General features: G+C 39.1%; 1 protein-coding gene across 4 annotated transcripts in view; it reads left to right on the top strand.

The window, feature by feature from the left end:
* Positions 1 to 2,082: 2,082 nt before the first annotated feature.
* Positions 2,083 to 22,462, top strand: part of GALC (galactosylceramidase) — a 42,440-nt gene continuing 22,060 nt past the window's right edge. Inside the window, exons 1-7 of one of the 4 annotated variants that reach the window (XM_068946733.1) lie at positions 2,083 to 2,366; positions 3,270 to 3,338; positions 5,827 to 5,890; positions 7,860 to 7,973; positions 9,688 to 9,827; positions 12,198 to 12,236; positions 17,692 to 17,819. In XM_068946733.1, the coding sequence (XP_068802834.1) occupies positions 2,181 to 2,366; positions 3,270 to 3,338; positions 5,827 to 5,890; positions 7,860 to 7,973; positions 9,688 to 9,827; positions 12,198 to 12,236; positions 17,692 to 17,819 (740 nt within the window). In that variant the 5' untranslated portion in view covers positions 2,083 to 2,180. Of the gene's footprint in view, positions 2,367 to 2,722; positions 2,923 to 3,269; positions 3,339 to 5,826; positions 5,891 to 7,859; positions 7,974 to 9,687; positions 9,828 to 12,197; positions 12,237 to 17,691; positions 17,820 to 22,462 lie in introns of those variants that run through there. The other 3 variants (XM_009689847.2, XM_068946732.1, XM_068946734.1) reach the window with 3 other exon arrangements.

Raw genomic sequence — 22,462 nt, 5'->3', positions numbered from 1 at the left:
CATTATGGAACGATTTTATTTCTGATACAAGCAGCACATTTTCTGGAGATCTAGATACACTCAGTATCTCAAATCATTTCTCTCAGAATAACAGCGTTTTAGTTTTGTGTGAGATTAGAGTGGTATGAGAAAGAACAATTGAAATAGAAAAGCATTAACAGCTGAAAACTATCTTATCTACAAAAGAAATGATGAACGTTTTGTTTAAGCCCTCAGTATTTTTATTGGCTATGTTTGGGTTTACAAAGGGTCCAGATCACATGTGCCTGGGGTATGGACAAAGACTTAAAGAAACAAACACAACCTACAGATAAAAAGCAAGGCTGAGATTCCCAACCCAGAAGAAATGTTCTCGTAGTCCCATCATAATAACCTCTTCCTTCCACAGAAATAGATGTAAGAGTGTTATTCTGCACTAGTTGAGAAGGGGGGGCATTCAGCCTATCATAGGATGGAAATACGAGTTTTGAAAGCTGACCTTCTGAAGCTCCTGTGAGTGAATAAGAGAAGGAATGCCACAGCTGAAGCCTTCTGTTGGGAATACATTGATCTATTAATTTAAGAAATCATCAAAATGAAGCAGTTAATGTGACATCATGGCAGCATTTCCTGAGCATAAATTCCCGGTGTGCAAAGCTGCACAGTTTGCTGGAACAAACATGGATTAGGAGCCATGAGCATAATTCCCTCTATGCAGTGACTCACTGTAGCCTTGAGGAAGTCATCCTGTCCTTCTGCAGGCACTAATGACATTGTGTAGCTTATTTGGGCGTGAGCAGGTTCATTAGTTATTGCCTGATATTGCCGTAAAGTGCAATTTGTTTTATGAGTGTTTGGTATTGTTGTTAAAAAAGAAATAAACAGGAAACGTTAGTCAGGAAATGCCATTACTGAGACACTTAGATTCCTCCGTGACATGGTCAAGAGAGGCAGGGGCTAGATTAACAACATTCTTTACGGAAAGAAATATGCAAACCCTGGGCTTTTCTGTAACTCTAAAATACAGGCTGCACGATGTCAGTCTCCTTGTGCCTCATTTTTCCTTAGGCACATCAGCATCTGTTTCCGCGAAGCGATGAGGCCAACAGTCGGAAAGTTCTACTTTAGGGACTTTTCTAGGGTAATCAAACTGACCACCAGTCTCCTGACTTCATCTGAGCAGAACGGTTTTCCTGAGCTGCATGCTAGGTGAAAAGCCCGGCTGTCCTCATGGAAGCCTGTTGACACGTATTTTTTGTATCACCATTTTCATCCAGTTGCAAGGCAGCGCATCGCACGGATGTTGTAGAGCAGAAAAGCTGCTTCAGCCTCAGTAGTGGTGCAAGCCCAAACGCGGTTTCAGGATCCCTCTCCGGGGTCCTGCTGACGCAGTTGTGCATCCCAGGGCTAGCTGGGGCTAACCGGTTTGGCCAGGGAAAGCCCTGGGGATTGCCCTCTCCCCCGGCACGCCCGGCCCCATGCCCTGGAGCCGCTCCCAGCTCTGTTGCCTGCTCCTGTACGAAAGGCCAAAGGTCCTTCTTGAGGCTGCTAGAGTTTTCTCCCAGAAAGTGCCTAGTGTTGCCTATGACATGAGGGATTTGGCGGTAGCCTGAGGAGGGGCTGAGAGGTGACCAGGAGACAAAGAGAGTCATAGAAGGCGGGTGCGAGGAGCTGGTGGCGCCCTGGAAATGAGAGGTTTTACAGGGAAACAGCGTTCCGCTCCTGAGAAAATGGATGTGCCTTGCCAGAGCTCGCCAAGAAAGGAAAGCATCGGGCTGTGAATGCAGGTTTTACAAACAGGCTGCTCATTCCGTACTAAGCGCAACTTCCCTGCACCTTCACAGACAAACCCCGCCCAGCCCTAACGTGTAAAACCCCGGCGGCACCGCACGTCTTGAAGCACGCACCCAGTTTCCCAGGCCCAAGATGGATCCTGCAGAGCTTCACTCGCTATTCACTGCCCAATTCCAGCATGGCAGCGCGCTTCCCGCCTCTTGGCACTTCCCTTGCCCTTTCTCAAAATGGCAACCTCCGGCTTCAAGCCGGGGCCGGGTTTCCCTCCGCCTCTCCCTTTAGAAAAATGGCGGCGCAGGGCGCTCACGCCCCGCCCCTCCCAGGTGACTGCCAGGTTGGGCGGTCACGTGGCCCGCGGAGCCGGGTAGCGGGTTGCCGCCGGGCCGGGCCGGGCCAGAGAGGGCGGGATGGCGTGCGCGGGCCTCCCTCGGCGCTCCGCGGCTCTGCTTTGGGGCTGCCTCCTGCTGGGCTGCAGCTGGGGCCCGGGGGTCGGTGCCGCCCCCGCCCTGCGCTCCTCGGCCGCTTACGTGCTGGACGACAGCCGCGGGCTGGGCAGGCGGTTCGACGGCATCGGGGCTGTCAGCGGCGGCGGGGTGAGCGGCGGGCGGGGGCGAGGGGCTTCTCCGGGGCGGGGGCGGGGGCGCCGCCGCCTCGCTCGGCGCGGGGCAGCCGGAGGGGGCAGGTGCGGGGGGGAGAGGGCTGGCGCACCGCAGGGCGGGTGTTTGGCGGCTAAGTGCGTGGCCCCGGGGGGAGGGGGGCTCTGAGGGGTGCCGTGGGGGGCCGCGAGTGGGACCGCGACGGGGCCGCGGCCTGGCGGCTTTGTGCCCGCCGGTGACCGGCTGCGCGGTGGCTCTGCCTGTTCCGCTCCTCTGGGTGCCGAGGGCCGGGTGCATCCTCGGCGACGTGGCGGAGAGCTAAACCCAGGGTGGGTTTTCCCCCACAGAAGTTCCTCCTAACGGCTTCTGCTGTCCGGCTTTTGAAACGCTGGAGGAGCCAGCAGCTCAGTTTCAGGCTCTTCTGCAGCCCACCATGAGGGTGGCCAGCGCCCCTGGGTTCTGGCCCAGTCTGGGAGCTGCTGAGCGGCTTTGCTCGCCCTCGTGCCGGTGTGTCCCCGGAGCTCCCGTCGCCTTCGGCGGACCGGGAGCCAAGGCAAGGAGCTCTGAGTCAAGTCGGAGGAACGATGCTAGGAGGAATTGCTTTTTGCTTTCCATAAGTCCGTGAGATCTCATTCTGTCCTTTGTTTCCGTGTTCCTCTGGACTCTCTTCTTTGCAGCAAGTTGTGGGTAACTGGAGTACAAGCTGTTTACAGTCTATGAAGATAGAAATGTAAATTTGAAATATGAGAACATACTTTTAGCAGGTTCCTGATGCTGTGATTATTTCTGTAGGTTTGTTAGCTATGTGAGAATGCCTAGACTGACGACCTGTGATTTACTTGCAAGATATATTTTGAAGTTAAGTGTTCATATTTTTCTGTTTTCTTCTTTTAACTTTAGGCCACGTCTAGACTCCTGGTGAACTACCAAGAACCTTACCGCTCCCAGATTTTAGATTATCTGTTCAAGGTAACGTTTGTTTTATTGCTACAACAGTCTCTAATTTAATATAGGGTTTCCTATTGTCTAATGTTGGAGCACCTATAGTGTATTCAGTGCCAAGTGAAAATGAAATGAGACAAACTGTTTTGTAAAGCATCTACTTAATGTTGATTTTTGACTTGATGTTTGAACATTGCAGGAAAATAGCAAAAGAAATAACTTGTGTTAGTGACTGCAAGTTGTAGAGTAGCTTTTTAGCTGAAGAGCGGAATGCTCTAGTAGATAAAACTTTAGATGTATCAGTGCAAACCCTGGTCCTCTCAATAATTCGCTATTTCCTTTTGTAAAGGTCACTAAGTTACTAATCTTGCAAAGAGTTATGAAATATAAGTCTTATACATGGTAAATACTTTTTCAGTTTTAGCTAATTTCTTATATTATTTTATTAACATGCGTACGTTCTTGCAGGATAAATATATTAACCTTTTATATTCTTCTTGCAGAAGATCAAGTTTCCTACCTCTTTGCAGAGTTTTGATCCCACTATGTGCAATGCTGTATGAAAACAGCGAGAGTAGTTGGTGGCCTAGTGCGTTAACTCTGAAGCCAAAGGGAGGAGCCGCTTCCTTTAAGAATTTGGCAACAAATTAAATATTAACAACAACATTAAATATCAACATTAAATGACATTAAATTTAATGTCAACATTAAATATCTGATAGATGTTATGATGAAACTTAATTTTACTGAAGTAATTTTCATCAGAACCTTCAATATTTAGCTGTTGGTTTTGATAATCAAGCCTGCTTCTTCAAATTAGTACTAAAATTCCTCTTATTCCTGCTTTCAGCATATCTTGATTATCTATTTGGGCTTAATCAGCTAGGGTTAAATTCTTGTTGTGACTAAAATGTGGGGTCTAGCAGGTCATAACGGTAGTGTAAACTGGGTCTTTGAGATGATATTGTTTTTTTGGAGTACAGAGAGATTTGCCTAAGGTGAAAACTACTGTACAGACTGCCTCGTTTCAATTCTCTTCCAACCTGGTCTCAAGCCGAAGTGCAGTGCTTTAGGAGTGTATGCACTGTATTGGTTTGTAAGTAGCTTTGGTTGTGAAATGTAATTCATGGTGTTACCCAACTTGGTATATGGTAAGATTATTGCACTGGACCATAATAGCTTGTCTTGCTTTTGGCACTATAAATTACTTTGCTGAAAGAGAATGACATGTCGCTTTTAAATAGCTGTAATCCAGATGACTGGAGGGAAATAATTTACTATGTAGTTGAAAGAATCGATTGTAAAGGACGAAGTAAGATATTATGTATAGTTGGGGATCAATAAATATATATATTGAAGTCACATGTTACAAATCTGGGTTTTCTGAAGGAATCAATAAGCATTTGGTCAAATAAGGTCTAGCTGAGAGGTCATGAGAGTTTTTAGACATGTTCTTTTACCAAAACCTCTTAAACTGTCATGAGATACCTGGGAGGAAGCCTTGTTCTCCTCCTCCTTCTTGTATTTTAATCTGTCAGTCAACTTTTGTGATGGCGATGGAAGAGGGAATGTGTTAGAAGTGTAAAATCCAAAATGGCATGAAGAGAGGTGGCAAATAGAGAATACTTGTTTCTTATTTAAAAAAAGAAAAAAAAACACACACAAAATCTGGTAGAACAAACAAGGAATCAGCTATGCAGCAGGTACATTAATAATCTTTATTTTGGTTTTATGAAGTGCATTCTCACATCATACTTTTTTTTTTTGGATGCCAAAATTATACTTGGAATCAGACAATTCCATGGAGGAGACCAATTATTAAATACAATGATTAGTTGTAAATTCTGGCTTTAAACTGCTGATGAACAGAAGAACGTTCTAGGAACAGGATCACTTTATACGTGTTCAAATTTTATGTTCTGTCACATGCCAAGGAAACAAGATTGTGAGTTAGGTGGCTATTTGTTTTCCGTTCAGGTGCTTTTTTCTACATACGGACACACGCACCCATGCACGCACCCGCTCCATCTTTCCCTCTGTAGCCAGCAGATTATTTCTGACCCCTTTATGTGCTGGTTTCACATGAGCAGTGTAGCCCTTTACACCAAAGAATAAATTTTTTACAAAGATAATAACTCTAACTGTTCGATTTAAAAACAAACAGACAAAACAAAAAAACGAATTCTAATAAGGTTAAAAATACTGCTGTGTTCCTCATGTAGCCCATGTTCTACTTTAGGGTCTCTTCAATGTTTTCTCTGGCTTAACCAAGTGTAGTTAATTGGACGTTAGTCAGTAAAACTGGCTAAACGTAAATTGTTCTATTTGTTGTGCTCAGTTCCCTTTGGGAGAGGAATTTCTTATAGTCTCAATGGGTATGCTTAAAAAGTAATACTGTTGAATTGATGGCATCTTCAATATTGTATGCTTATTTGTTGTAGTTGTCTTGTCAACAGCAGGAATCTGTTTCTCTCTCTCTCACTTTCTTTTTTTTTTTTTTTTCTTTTCCCTCTAGCCAAATTTTGGTGCTTCTTTACATATCCTGAAAGTAGAGATTGGAGGTGATGGACAATCGACAGGTATGGATTCTGTGGGAGCGGGATTTAATTTCTCATTTCAGTGATGCAGTAAGTAACACTGTATGAGTTTAACCACCTGGTCCAGCACACTTGACTTCTAACTGAAGCATAGAGATATGCTCCATAGTGTTTTCGGAGTTGGACAAATATATCCAAAACAATGTCTGCTAGCTTGTAGAAGAGAAATTTGCACTAACACTCTGGAGACTGTTCTCTTTATAATATCGTTAACAGGTTGCATTCTAGAGCAGAATGAGCTCTTTTTTCTTTCCCAAGATCAGGGAAGCTGTAATAGTATTCATAATTGCGGAGTATTTCTCAAGCACCAGTTTTGCAATACAAACTGTAAAAATTGCATAGAGTGAGGTAGTTAGTCTCTTTTAAAAACATAAAAACGTAAAACCAGCGGATCAGAAGCTGATCAGAAGTTTCTTTGATTTAATGAGCCACTGCATTTTAAGTGATATTGACTGACAGTATGCACTATTTATTTTTCCTGGCTCCAATTTAGAATGCAAATATATTGGTTTAATTTGCCTAACTTGCAGCTTGTCCTGTATGTAAACATACTAAGTAATATGTGTTTAGTAACGGCTTGTCTGCTTGTGATGAAAAGCTAAGAAGCAGACTAGACTACTGTTTATATTCCTTCCCCTGCTCCAGAGTAACTTTTGTAAAGAATTGACTTAAGCAGGCTCAGTTAATAAAAGCTGCTATGTTTTCTAGTTATTGGGCATTTTATTTTTATACTGTCTGTGTTTGTCTAGTTACATGTTGTTTTTCAGTGTTTTGGTTTATTTAAGAAAATTGACATAAGGAAAAGTATTATACTGTTTAAGAGCTTAGTATTCAGTCAACAAAGTGCTGGTCGGAGGAAAATGAAATTGTATTTACACGTGCACAAACCTTGTCAGGAAACTCTCTTGCTGCTGGCTAAGAGGAATGTTACGTATGTTGTGCTGTGACTTTCCAGCTCTTAGAAGGAGAACGCTAAGGAGCGTCTGTCTTATCACACTCGACTCTAGCTGTTATTCTGACCTCAGAGGTGTTGTGATCAGGAGTCTAGGTTTGGAACTTACTGGTTGTCTTATTTGGAATCTCTACTTGCCAGAGACATATAATCAAGCATTGATAAGATGAAAAAAGAGTCCAACTTTCTGTAATGAAATGTGCCATTTCAGTAGTCTTCATAAAAATACGTACTTTGATTAGAGGAGACCTCTGTAACAATTGAGTGCGTAGCATAGCATGAGTAATTGTTGCAGTTGGGTGCACAAGCTGTTAATTGACTTTAATGTATAGTGACTTCCTATGCAACACTTAGGCACCTTTCTAGTTTGTTTACCTCTTTCTGAATGAATTCATTGCGTAGCCTTCAAATCTGAAGACTTCCTGCAGTCACAGAACACCACAGAAATTATAAACTAGATCTTTAGCTATAAAATTACAATTTCCTGTCACTGTGAAACTTCATAACAATCCTGTCTTTTCTCCTCCAGGCTTACCTTCCACAGAGGGAACAAACTGTAAACTTCTTGCATCTGTTTTTTGATTTAGATATAACCTGCTGCTTATACTTGCTATGAGTATTTTTTTTTTCCTGCTGATCCCAATACTGTAGCTTTCATAGTGGTTGTTTGGATGAAGATAATCATGAATATAGATTTAGCGTTGTCATAATTAGCGATAGAAAACGTCCAGTAAGCATTCTGATGCAAAAAGAGACCTTTAAAAAATAACAAAAATTAGATTTGTGTTGTACTTGATCTAAGTTTGTAAGGATGAAGGATGGCATATCTTGCCTGTTCCCTCCGGCTACTCATTTTGCTTTGAGTTACATACCAAAGAATGTGTGAACCATATTGGAGTTATGTGCTTGAATGCTATAGCAGTGAGCAATACAGAAAACTATAATGTGTAGTACCTTATGACACAGAAGCTAATTGTGAGCTGCCTGTTTCCTTCCTAGATGGTACTGAGCCCTCCCACATGCACTATGAAAATGATGAGAACTACTTCCGGGGCTATGAATGGTGGCTGATGAAAGAGGCTAAAAAGAGGAATCCCAAAATTAAACTGATTGGTAAATTGCTTCAAATAGTTTTCTGTTTTTCAATTTTTTTATTTTTTTAATCAATTGCATACCTGATTCTTAATTAGCATATTAGTTTTAATGAGCAGGTGTTTTTATGTTGCGGTAGAAAAAGTAGAATCTATAGAATTTGGTCTGCTTGCTTTCGTGTTTCACTTAAAGATGCTCTGTTCTGTTCTGTTAGGGTAGCATAACATTCTGTGACTCTCTGTTTGCTTGCATCAAGTGACATTAATGCTTAGACTTTATCACCTAAATAAAATAATGAACATAAATGATCTGTCACAAGAGTTGCATTTCCGAATAGTAAATAACATCTTTTAAAAAAAAAAAAAAAAGTTTTGGGAGTGGGGAGGGACAGAAAAAATAAATATACAGAAAATACAAGTATATGAACCATATATGCAACCAATTCATGTATGTGTCTTTATAATAAATCCATAACTCTGCCCCCCCCCCCCCCAAATATATTGTCTTCATATTGTTTTCTGATTTGTTTGCCTTTTGTGTGCAGTTGAGTTCTGGGAGGACTTTCTTATCTGCCTGTTTTGATTTTTGAGTTGTGTGTGTCTTGTGAAATACAAATATGGAATAAGTGTTCTATGCTGTTCGTAATACCTTTATGTAGTATACAACTGCTTCCCTTTTGTATGTGTTAGTAGTGGCTGCAGAACTTACTATAATCTTAATAAGCAAGTCCCTTTGTGATTGCAAGCCCTACTTCAGCAATCTACAGGGCAGGGTGTCTTACTGTGTAATATAATTTAAAAAAAATATACTGCATCATTTGATTGTGCACTTCTGTCTAAATTAGTCTATGTTCATCTTAAGCTACTTGAATAATAATTTAGCAACCAGACGAGAAATAAATATGCCTTGCCTCTTTCTTCTGGTTTTCATATAGTTAACTTGATCATCTATTGTGCTTTTACTATGAAGGGTTAGTATGAACGATATTTTGTAATGTTTATTTTGAAATGGCTACTAGGCATGACTTTGTGCAGGATTTTCCGGTTGGGTTCTTTTAGACAAGTACTGTGGCAAGCAGTAATCTTACCCATTTGAGATTAACTGTGATTAATAACAACCTCTTTCTTCCTCCACACCAGCCTGTTGACAAAGGAAGGAGGGTTTGCCTTTGAATTAGCCTATGATATCTTATACAGAATCAGCTGAAAACGTAGCAGGATCTCATTAGGTTAATTTATTGTTCTTATTTAGTGCAAGATCCAGTAAACTGAGTCTCAGGAATGCTTTTTCATGGTTCTAGCCTTTTTTCAGTATTATGATCAGATCATCACTTCTTTTGAAAGTCATATTCAGAATATTAACAGCGTTTGGTGTTCAGCATTGATCCTTTGTTTGTAACTGTGTGAACTGTTACCCTAAAGCCTTCAGAATGTTAGACCTGTAAGAGCTGATTTTGCATGATAGGAAGATTGTACATAGTGAATTGTTCTGTAGTAATAATGGATTTAGTTTAAAAAAAAAAAAAGCTATTAATGTTTGATCATAATTGATATTACAATATGTTCTCTGGTTAAATACACTCTGTTTTATTGTCTTCCTTGTAAGTATGTGGACTTGGAGTGTGTATCTGCCCCTTTTCTAGGCAGGACAAGCTATAGCTAGGTACTGAAGCTTACTGAGTAATTCAGAACATCTCCTTAATTACCTTATTCATTTGCTTATTCTGTCTTTCCAGGATTACCTTGGACATTTCCTGCATGGATAGGAAAGGGTGAGAATTGGCCCTATGATTATCCAGATGTCACTGTTTACTACATCGTTTCCTGGATATTAGGAGCCAAACAATATCATGATTTGGACATTGATTATATTGGGGTCAGTAATGCAAAATCACCTGCATAATTTTTATCATCTTTATTCCTAAGTTCTTGGTCTTGTCTCTCTTTGATTGCAGTGGGTTGGGAGGGGAGAGGAAGGAGAGCAATTGTTACATGATTACAGTTTTGGCTTTTTTTTTTTTTTTTCCTCCAGCGTAAGTGAAAAGCCAGAGACAGTGTTAGTTCTCAGTATTTCTGCAGTAATACTGATTTTGCAAGGCAGCAAACCTTGCAATTCTAGAACAAAGTTTCCTGAGAATTTGAGAATTCTGAAAGCTGTTTGAGACTCTGGCTTGTCATTTCTAGCCGAACTTGTTCTTCCTGAGTTTCAGAGATTACTAGCTGACAAAAAGGTTTTAATTAAGACTCGAGAACTTGTGAAGGTCAGCTAACATGGCTTCTTGGTATAAGTATGGCCACTATTTTGCTGAATGGCAGCCCCATACATCTTATTCCATTTTTACCTGCATTATAGTAGATTGAGGTGTATGAATTGCATATACTGCACTGTAACACTATAAAGTAGTTACACTGTACTGCAAGTAGTGAGGGAATGTCTGAGAAAACTGCCTTAAGCTGGAGGTGAGAGGGAGAGGCAGACAATCTGGAAAAACATTTTTCAAGTTGATTATTTGATTGAGATTTAACTTTTTTTTTTTTTCCTCCTAATTAAGAAAATGTATATGGATAAGATTCTTCTAAAGTCAATTCTGCACTTACTGAATCACTGACTGTAGGCTATTGAATGTTTTCATGTGAGAGAATTGTTTAAAGGACAGAAGAGGTAAAAATCCAGAGTGAAGCTCCTGAAGCTATGGTTCCCATCCCTCAAAGAAAATCTATACACTGTAATGGGAGAAGGTTTATCTGGTGTCTCTCTCTTCTGGAATGTGTTCCCTTTGATGTTGCTGATTTACTTCAGCTGTGTCAGTCTTGCACTCTGGGTAACACAGTGATGCTTCTGAAATTCACTTAATTTGCTAGTGTTGGGGTGCTATTTCAAGTTTTCTTGTTGCTATGCTCTTACAGTAGAAGGTACGGTCCGTTCTGCACACTAAGTATTTGAATAGTGTCTGGCTTCCACGTTGTTACTTGACACAGTGTTTGGTCTTTTTAATTCTATACTTCTAAGAAAGACGAAGTTCTGCTTCCATGGGCAGTGTGCTCACAGTGTGTATTATCTGATTTCTTTGTGGGTGTAGTCTGAAACACAGGAAAGTAGTGAAGTCTGCAAGGGCTCAGAAACTGTCAAAACAATTTTAACAGTATTCTCATTCTATACTGTAGCCTTTACTGGTATTTTGACTTGCAGCATGTGCTATAAAATACATATCATCAGTTATTATAGGATGAACTGCGACTTTCAATACATAACTTTTTCAGAAATGAGCCAATCATATTATCACTTGGGGAAAGATCTAAAAACATCCTTTTGGTGCTTCCATCCTACAAAGAAACAAGCCTCTAACTTTTCCTGAACTCCACTGATTTCTATGTGGTTTTCTGTAGGCAGAAGATGCGCGTTGAAAGAAATTGCCTAGAACTAGCCAACAAGAAGTACTGAGCTCTAGGCATATTTGAGAGGTGGGCTGTTCGCTAGGCTCAACATTGAACAGATAACATTGAACAGATACCTCCCCCTTGTGAGAAACTATCCAATAGTCTCGGGACTACATCTACAGGAGGTTACTTTCAGCTTTTGCTGGTGAACGAGAGCCATTGTGCTCATGCTGTGGGTCAGAGGAAAAAGTAAGGCAGTTTCTAACTCTGCCTTTATTGGCCAGGGTATTTGGTGAGAAGACAATCAGCATTTCAGCTTTTGAATTTTGAGCTGTGTTTACCTGTTTGCCTTGAACAGGCATTCCATAAAGACAGAAGTCCGGAGCAGCAGAAATCAGAAACTTGTGTGTCTATTTACTTAAGCTATGCTGGAGCTCTCCATTATACTCAAATAAGATTGTAGTCCTATGTGAATTAGTGTGTGTGTTTTTTTTAGTCAATATTGGCAACATGGTCCATTCTGTAGGACTACGTCTTGGGCCACAATGTGTTTCACAGTGTTCACTAACAGTTGCTACGCTACAACTTGTAGCTGCTGTCGCTGCTGTCACTGTAGAGCTCTCACGGCATTACAGATCTTTTCAGCAAAAAGGCAGACAGTGGACCTTAGAGTCAGATAAACGAGCAGCTATTTTGAGCTTTCATATAGAATTTTTCAGGGAGCTAATAACAACCAACTGGAGCACTCTCCTCTAGCAGGCTGAAACAGTGGGATTCATTAACGATTGTATAATCTTGTATGTAAAATCTTTCGTTACGTACTCACACATCCTGTTTTTCTAAATAGCTTTTTATCTTTGCTTTATAGATATGGAATGAAAGGGCATTTAGTAGCAAATATATCAAGGTATGTATTTTTTCCATATCTCTGGAGTGAAATGTATTTCTAGAGCTTGTCTTGGTTACCACAGATAAACAATTAGCTTATCTGAACTTGCCTGGAATAGGGACCTTAATTGATTCCTGCAAGTACTTCACTTACTGAACTCTTTTTTTTTTTTTTTTTTTTGGAATAGTTAAAGCCGTGTAGTGCTAACAGAATCAGATCTCTAGGTCACGTGCATGTGTATGTGGTTGAAATGCTTTAACTGAAACTGCCAGTGTATGCTAAGTACATATGGAACCCTCCTTTTTAATGAAAACTCCAATTGATGCCACTGGGTTCATTCAAATTCATCTTTGTACTGGCTTGGAGCCAGTTATAAGTAGGCTAAAGATCCAGAACTGCTTAAAGTTCCACTCAATATAATACCCTTACCTTATTGCTGTAAAACTCAAGGTTCTTGTTAGATTGTTTGATTACCTTTTCAGTAAACAACATGTTGATTTCTGCAAAGTTAAAATACATATAAAATACAAAGTTAAAATAAAACACTTAGAGAACACAACATTTCATATATTCAATGTTGAGATATCACTAACCCTTCACCTTTTCTCCTCATCCCCCCCCCCCCCCCCTCCTCAAGCTCACTTCTGTTTGGGGTATCTTATATTGAAGTGGAATCTTAAGTATATTGAGTTCCTTGCTGCTGCTTGGAGGTTAAGAGGCAATAACGGTACCTCCTCTTAAAGCAAATCAAAGTTAAATTAAGCATATGGAATGACTGCTGAATTTTTTTGTTCTTGCAGTTGTGTACGCTGAATGATGTTAGTCACATCACTTGTTCTTGGCAACTTTATGCCTATTTTGTTCAATGTTTGATTTTAGTAGAATAATACAGGAAATGACATATAACAGTTAACTTTTTTGGTCTTACTGGAGGGTCATGTTTAAGTATCTTTTCATGAGTTAAGTATCTTTCTGAGACTGGCATTTATAAAAATTCTACCTACTTGTGAAAACTGAGAATGCTGCCCTGTAAGGATTCTTTTTTAATTCCTACTAGTAAGAAGTAGATGAATACGGCACCCCTTTGACTGAGGGAGGTCAGGAAGCACTGACAGAAAACTTTGTGCTGGGTTTGTGGATTTCTTGTTAAGAAATATGTTATTGGCCATGTATATTAACTTAATTTACCAGGTCTGCTCCCAACCCAGTAACTTAGTTTCCAAGGCTCATCTCTTTTTTGACCAAGTTCTGTTATCCATACTTCATTCCACAACTACTGTTGTAAAAGTTATTTTCTAGACTCGAACTTCCTTAGGTTACTAGGCCATTAGTTTCTTTTGGACTTGGTCAACAGAAGTTCAGTGCTAAAGCTCTTGAGTGACTTACAAAAGCCATTCTGAATAAAACACAAATATCTCACACTAAAGTGTGAGATAACAGAGAATCTTGGCACCTGTATCAAGGTGTCTCTTTCCTTGGGCATATCCAGTAACAAAATTCTGATGGATGCGTAGATGTTCAGATTTTGCTGGTGAACTTAAATCTCTGTCTAAACTGGTTCAATGAGCATGTGTACAATACGCTTAAAATGTGCCATAATGATGTGCGTTCAGCACAAACCATTGCTTAACTTTTTTTTTTTTTTGCGGCTAGGAAGCGTTCATAGTGCTATCCCTTTATTTTAAAAAAAAGCCCTCAAAAACCATAAGTTTTCTGTTTGTTCTCCCTGCCCCCAGCTCAGGTAATGTGGATTTCAGGGTTCCTAGACCCTATATTTAAAAAGGGGGGGAAAAAAAAAAAAAAAAGGTGGTTCATTAATCAGGCTATAGGCTAATGCAAAAATCACTGAGGATACTAATAGTCTCCTAAGGGATAATCTTAGCTGTAGGTAAGTTGTGCTGACAGGGACAGAGGGGAAGATATGAGAGAGTTTCAAGTATAAATCCCTTGTTATTTGTTATGTATGTTATAAAAGCAAAAAAACCACACCCCAGGAGGCGAAGCATTTGTTTCTGACTGGAGTAAGAATACAAGTAAGATGAAAGATAAGTAGATAATTTTTTTTTTTTTGAGCTGTGAATTTTGTTCACTGAATACATGTTATGTTGCTTGGAAAGGCTGTGAAACTTGAACCCTTTGTAAAAGGAATTATTGAAGAGATTGATTTCACTGTATCACTAATTGGCTTTTTTAAACTTGTTTCTTGGCTTTCTGTGTACCGTGTAAGAAAAAGAAATATTCTACTTTGCAGCCCAGTCCCATATAATGCCACTTGGAGGCTTTCTCATCTCTTTGCCTTGGCTTCCTAAGGGGGAGAATGAATGTGGAGAACAGTTCGTTTGTGGAGATGCAGCACTTTATTGGTTACCTTTTTAAATACTACTGAATTCAACTAAGCTTTTAGCTTTTAAAGCTAAAATTTTAGTTTAAAAATTGAGCCCAAAATCACCAAGGTAGTTACTGAAAAGTGCCAGCCTTCTCCCCGGTATATGTTTTTGGATATATGGTTAGTATATGACATGGCTTTTTATTTAACATCTGTTTCTCTTACACTCTGCAGTGTGGCGTGGCATCTAGTTTCTGAACAACATGATAGTTCTATTTGCAGTCAGCTATTTTGAAAAAGGCTTATTGTGTACTGTTGTTGGTTGTAATGTCTCATCAATAAATGGTATAGATCGGCTTGGTATAGAGTTCTTGGTTATCTTACTAAATTTTTACTTCTAAGAACAGCGAGTTTAGTTACTTCAGCCACTGAGGCTCTAGTAATGTTTCTTATTAAGTAGGAAAAAAATATGAGAGAGAAATGATTCTGTTGCTTATGATTTCCTCTTTCAGAGTTATATTTTTTTCGATACTGTCATCTTAAACTAACCCTAAAGTTTAATGAATGGTTTTATATAAGCATCAATATGGGGTGGAGGGACCCAGAGACCCTTCTGCATATGTTGTTATGGAGTGCACTGTGTCCTGGATACTTATTTTTCCACATGAAAGTTCTGCAATCTCTAGTAAGTTTGTTCTGCTGAACTATCTCTATTTTAAAGTAGTTTTTCTGAGCTAACCTAAATCTTGCTATATGTGCTTTGGATGTTATCTTTTTCCTGATCCTGGTTGCTTCAGAGAACTAATCATGTCCTTCCTCTTTCAAAGATCCTTTAGGTATTTGAATATTGTTGTCATATCTTCTTAGTCTTCTATTCTTAAGCAGCACTGGTTTTGACAACTTTTCTTTGTAGGTCATGTTTTATTAACTCTTTATCTCTTCTGTGGAACAGTTAAAAAGAATCCAAATCATTCTAGAAATAGGCTGCTCAAAAATGAGTACAGGGTTCTGCTGAGGCCTTCACTGTTTAAGGAATTCCTCCTGATTACTCAATGTGTTCTGTATACAGTGCTGTTTATGTAACCTGCTGCAATTTACCCTCCTTCTGAGCAGCAAGATAGTAGTATCTTCTCTTAGTGAACCACTAGAACCCCCAAAACCATTTCAGCAGAGCTGAAGCAGAGCTTCCACGTAGTTTGCATACAGCACAGCTACATGTACTACTGCCTTTATGTTATACTAGATCAAAATCATTTATGAATAAATAATTTCAGGCTGCTGTTCTACTTTGCCAAATTCTTCCTTGCTTGGGGTCATACACAAACTTGAGGGATGTACTTTCTGTCATGAAGTCTTTAAGAAAAATGTTATGTTAATATCATATCTGTGGCAGTGCTTTCTGAATTTTACCTTAGAAATCCTTCCATTTTTTTTTTTTATTTCAGTGGATTGATCACTGTCACTCGTCTCTTATAGCAATTTTCCTACTTGTGGTAGATTGTAAGGTATTCAGTCTGGACTTCAGCTATGAAAATATTGTGGGAAACAGCTTCAAAAGCCTAGGCTCCCTGGGATTTTGATTAGTTAACTTTGTCTCTGAAATCTTTACTTTCAGAAGTGTGGTTTATCCATTTGCACGTCTTCTCCAATCTCTCTCTTCCCAACCAAATCAAACACATGCATAGATTTTTTTCAAAGGCTTCTTATCAATGAACTGGTAAAGGTCTGTCTTTCAATTGTACAGTCGTTTGGGTCTAGAAGCAGGCAGTTAGCACCCACGTTTAAGAAAAGATATGTGACAAATTTTAGGAATAGATATTGAGATCTAACTCTTTGCAATGTTTTATGAAGGCAAAATAACCTAGAGTTATCTTCAGAGTTCTGAAATGTTAAACATGTTTACTTCTGATCTCTTCTGGTTACTGAAGAACTTTGACTTAATGCACTGAAAGTTAATTAAGACGAAAATCAGAATAGTTAAAACACCTCTAATGTATTCATTCTTTAACATGTTCCAGGTTTGTAAGAGGGAGTTTAGGGGTATCCTAAAGGTTAAATTGATAGGTTTGCAACATTCACCTAGCATCACTGTGGCTTTTGCAGTTGTGAGGAAACTATACTAAAATCATGCTTATTTAAAAAAAAAAAAATCAAAGTTTGGTATCGTATTGTTAATTATATCTATTAGTATTCTCAAAATGTATCAACAACTTATGATCTGAAATACGTTTTTTTTGATTAAGGGATATTCAGCAAGCAGTTTCATGCTAGGAAGTTTAGAATTGCAAGGACCTTACTGTACGTGTTTCTACCATTATAAATTTTTCTTCTGGTAAACTTTTATCATCCTTTGAGGGTTTCAAGCAGTTATATAAAATTTCTTTGTTACTTTTTTTATACTTCATGTTCTTTCGATCTTAGTGCTTATTGCTACCAATGCTTGGATTTTGCTTTGTGTCCTTATTTGAGTATGTGTCAAAATAGAAATACTCCCTATTCGCCCTCACGTTGCTGGAGGACTGTTAGAATAAATCATTTTAAGGAATTCATTCCTGCTGATCTTCAGGTGATTAGAAAAAGTCTTCCTTATGCTTGCGTACGTACATGGCTACAAGGTCTTTTCTATTTCAAAACTTCAGTCCTATTTTCTCATGTGCTTTTGGGGATCAGGGTTAACTGTCACTTCTGATCACTTGCAGAGGTACGTCCACCTCTAAACTCCAGGTAGTAATCATTATTAGGTTAACTGACTTTGAGATAAATCCATTACTCATATGTAATGAATTACTTATATGCAAAGGATGCAGTCATTATGTTAAGAGTGCCTGACTGGAGTGTTTGTGTATATATACCTGTTGTATCAAAATAAGCCACTGCATGGAAAAAAAAGCAGCCTTCTCATCACTTGGATATCTGAATGTCATAGATAACCCTGTCATGTTAAAAATAATGCTTGTGCCAGTAAGTTTATTGTAGTTGTTGTTATGGCTTTCCTTGAAAAATGGGATTTTTTTCTTATCCATTTTACTCTGAAGACAAATGCTCCCAATGATTCCTTCTACAGTTTTTAAATTATGTTCAATCTTTTATTTTCATGTTGCCTCATAGATTAAGGCTGTAGTTTAAGTGGTATTGTCTGTTGCTAAGGTACTTCGACAGTCTTTGGACAGACTGGGTCTAAGGAACATTGGCATCATCGCTGCGGATGGAGATTGGAATATTTCAAAGGAGATGATAGTTGATCCCTATCTTAATGATGCTGTTCAGGTAGTCGGGTAAGTGTGGGAGAAGAGGGGAGGAATGTTACACGCTGCTTCTTGCTTTATTTTTGTGAACAGGTCTTCACTTCCATCTTTAGAAGTCCTGTACCCTTGTTTCATGTTTCCTACCAATTCACAGATTTGTGATCATCACGTTACAATGATGACTGATGACTCTTTCCTTTTTTTCCCTCTTCTTTCAGTTCGGTTTATGTACAAAGTGATCTTACCAGTCTTCCATCATTTCTTTTGAGTCTTCAATTAAGAACCCTAAAAGCTAGTTTCTGTCTTAATACTGTATTAACAAATTATGGGAGGCTTTTAGCAGATCTCCATGTGCATCTTAGCGGTCAGAAAAAACTTTGAACTGAATTCTCTATCTGAAGTCAGTTTTAGTTTCAGGTGAATTTGGACTTTCATCCTGGGAGTGTCCACGCTTGCAGCGTTCCCTGTTACTTATCCTTTGTTTGTGGTCATGTCCCAAAGCTAGGAGTTTTCATTTGTCGTTTGTATCTGATAACTGATAGTGTTGGAAGCACACACAGACTGTGAAACAGAAGTAAAAATATGTATTCAAAGTTAGGGTTTAAGCTAATGCAGCTTACTTCTCAAATGTAGTGGCTAGCAGTTACAGTTCTGGCAAAGAGCAACATGATTATTTGTCAGTACTTTTGTTTCATAATACACTTTTTTACTAACATTCTTCTGTCAGCTGGCTTGATTCTGGCTTGTTCTACTGCTCTTGCTTTCTTACTTATCCCTGCTTTCTCAAAACTATGAAAGCAATTTTAAAAACTATTGCATGTTCACAGTGGAAATGGACTATACATGTTTAAGTTTGTCACTTGTGTTATTTTTGTTATCTTGCATACCTCTCTGTTGTTAATGTTACTGCGATAAGGATGTTTGTGGTCCCTAGTGCGCCATTTATCCTCATTTAGATGTAAGGGTGTGTGATATACTCATAATTACTAAAACAAGTGCATGGTACAAAAGTTACTGCAGGTCAATTAAGCAGGGATTTTTATAAAGAAACAGCTTTCTTATGTATTGAGCTTATAAACATAATTATCTGAAAGTGGTTGCCTGAAAAATATTAATTATAATGTCAATGTGCATAAGAAACTTTTGTTTATACATGGTTGTGTTTATAACTTGCCCAGAATAGGCAAGACTTGTACCTAAGCAAGTTACGGTGCTTTAGGAACTGTTTTAGTTGTGATTTCCACACTAATGAAACTTGCAGAGTGAATGCACTGAATGTACATATGCACTGAGGAGCATTCTTGTTCTGAGAAGATTTGCTTAAATGTCATAAGCTCAGTCCTGCACTGCCTTAGCTTCGTCTTGCAAAGGTATGTATATATTTTTTTAATTACCAATGCCTGCAGCAGATCATTGGCTAATAAAGTGAAAAAGCTGCTGTATATTTTGATGGCACTCTTCAACTCTTGCTCTCCCTATTATAGTTACTGTAGATCTTGGATGTCTTTTGGGATTTGACTAGTGTGATAAAGGAGGACATATCAGGCATTCACTAATTTATTCACTAAATATCTTATATTTATTCACTATTTAGCTTGAGAGAGACTGCTGTATGTAATATGTCTCTCTGCAAGATGTTGGCAGTTACTTTTAGAACCTAGCAAGTGGAGAAAAGAAAACTCTTAAGTTCATTTTTAAGTTTAATTTTCTTATATGGTGTCATTTGTCCTTGAAAGAGAAGGGAGCTTCTAGTAAATTAGTCTTTCTAACGTCAGGTAGCCCTTTATGCAGCTTCTTAGTAAGTCTGATTATTGGACTACTGAATGCAGAGCAGTGATTTGTTATTTACTTGTAGATAGATAGTTTATATGTATACAACCCACTTCAGCATAGAAAAGTGGGTGTGTTTTTTTTTTTTCTTGCATTCCTTATTATAGGCACCTATGGACATGTAATCTAGTTTTACTGCAGACCTCATGGCTGCAGTGTCATTAACAAAGTGCACGTGTGGGTGTTGCTCCTCCCCCCCCCCCCCCTTCCCCAGTTGCAAAAAGTCAAGAGTTAGAGGAATATTTCCTGTGCAGTAGCTTAGTTATTTGTTAAGAAATTTGGGTTAGCACATAGACAGCAAAATGAGAGCAACGCATCATCTTAGCCAGTGCTGACTTTAAGACATCAACTGCAACACTGAGTTCTTGCTGACCTAGAAAAAGATAATAGTGGCTGTGCGTATGTCCTTCGTTGCTCAAGTTTAGAAAGTTGCTAAAAGTACACTGTATCTGTATGTCTCTTAAATATCTTATCTAGTTGCTTGTCAAATCTGCTACTTGGACCTGTTTTCTTAAGTAGTCTTAAATTCTTATTCTTTGAAATTTGTATTTGAACATTGGTTGACTCTTTTCTGTAATCTCTTCCCAAATCTAACACACTCTGTGACCTCTTTTTAACAGTTTTTATTTTTTAATGGAATCTTGTTTTATTCAGAAATTATGTAGATAGTTGAAATGATGACTTTGGCATCCACCTATTAAGTAGCTGATCTTTCCCTTACTTTGTGTTTCCTTTCTTTTGCTGTTTTGCATCAGGTAATTTTTACCTTGATACCATTATTTCCCTTTCCCCTTATCCTTACCTATGGTAATTACAATCTGAAGCATGCCTAACATAGATTTATGGTAAAGCTTCTATCTCCATTTCCTCCCTCCCCCCCGCCCCCCATATTTGCTATCTACTGTCCTGTGATTTGAAAGACAGACTTCATATTTTCTCTTTAGATCCAAGGTTACCAAACTGCTGGCATTTGGTGTGTTTCAGTTTCAATGTTTGAGGGAATGATCTTTCTGGACATACTGCTTGCCATCATTTCATACTAATGAATTACAGCACTTTCCAACAAAAATAGGAATTTAAGTCTGTGGTAGAAGGAGGTAGGGGGAACCGTTATCTGCTGTTGAATCAGATGACTTAGCTGGTACTGATAGAATTTGCTGGGAAAGAGAAAGCTCAATTGACTCTAAGAGCTGTGTGATAAACTGGTAGAAGAATTAGGATTAATTATGGAAAATACTGTCTTCTAGATCTTATTTTATGGTTGGTCAGTCAATCTGTCTCATTCTTACTCCTAATTGAATTTATTTTATTGGTCCCCAGTCTGTCTGTCTGCACGGGGTTATTCTGTTCCAGATGCAGGACTTTGTGCTTGCCATTATTGAGCTTGACGAGGTTCCTGTCAGCCTTCCTCCCTCCCCAGTCTGTCTGTCTCTCTGAATAACAGCCCTTCTTTTCAGCATGTAATCTGTGAACTTCCAGAGTGTGCATTCTGTCCTATTGTCCTGATGGTTGCTAAGGACATATAATGTTGGCCCCAATATCAGTCTTTGGGGACATCACTAACAATTGGGCCCTGGTTGGACTTTTCTGCCCACCTTCGTGGGACTCTGTGCCAAAGACCTTGCTAAAGTCAAAGTATACGACGTCCTCTGCTTTCACCTTGTTCACACAGGTAGTCATCTTGTCGTAGAAAGCAATGAGGTTCATTAGGCGTGATTTGCCCTTGGTAAATACATGCTGCTGTTCCCTGTCATCTTCTCATGTGCTTGGAAATGGATTCTAGGAAAATTTGCTCTATAACCTTCCTAGGGGCAGAGGTTAGGTTGACTGGCCTACAGTGTCCTAGATCCTCCCTTCTTTGAGCCAGACGTGACAGTTGTGAGGTGAGGATCATTGCCTTTATTTAGTCATCAGGAACCTCCCCTGATCATTAAGTGCTTTAGCCTTGGTCTGTATGTTAAATTTACAAACCAAATATTGCCTTATTCTAATGTAAAATGAACAGGAAAATACAATACAAATGTATTAATGTTGTGTTCAGATACAGATGTTAAGACTTTGGGAAGGAAATTTTGACCTTTCAGACTACATCTATGCAACTGCACATAAACTAGTTCAGATTCTGATCTGCGAAAAAGAATTAAAAGTACTGTTTTCTGTAGTTAGTGTTCCCTGATGGAGATGATTATATATTGTAGAAATATATAGGGTGTTTGAAGGTACTTGGGCATTTGATATTACCTGAATTTTATAAGCGTGGAAGTACAGTGAACACTGTTAAGGGGCTTATTATTTTGTTCTACGTGGGCTTCTGGATTTCAAGAAACTGCCTCCTTTAGGCTTACTCCTATGTGGCGCTACATTTGTCTCAGTGATTCTCAAGGTCTCCAGGTGTTTCTTGGGAAATATTTCAAATTTCAAAATTGCAGTCAGTGCATAAAATGTAGTTGAGTAATAAGGTTAGTGTACATGTCTGGATTTTTTTTTCCTTTGATTGCATTTAGGATGAGCTGGCCTCATTTGTGTTGCTTCATTGTTAAACTGAAATAGTCAATTAGTTGAGAGGACAGGTGAAATCATCTCCTTGTATTCTTAATTAAATGTCCATTTTGCTTTTACACAGACTACACAGTTAATATTCAGTTGTCCTTGCCCTGCTGTAGGTGGTCCTTATAGCCTAACTCTCAGCATTGTAACATCTAAATGGCTGATCTGCAAATAGACTATCTTGCATGACACAGGATATGCTTTGCCTTTGTTTAACTTTATCTGCGGTTTTGTGTGCGTGTGTAAGAAAACAAGAACCAAATGTTTTTCATTTTTCCTTTTGCCATGTACTTTGA

This window comes from Struthio camelus, chromosome 5 (assembly GCF_040807025.1).
Source record: "Struthio camelus isolate bStrCam1 chromosome 5, bStrCam1.hap1, whole genome shotgun sequence".
Lineage (NCBI taxonomy): Eukaryota > Metazoa > Chordata > Aves > Struthioniformes > Struthionidae > Struthio > Struthio camelus.
The sequence above is the reverse complement of the archived record's forward strand: the minus strand, read 5'-3'. Positions and strand labels throughout refer to the sequence as shown.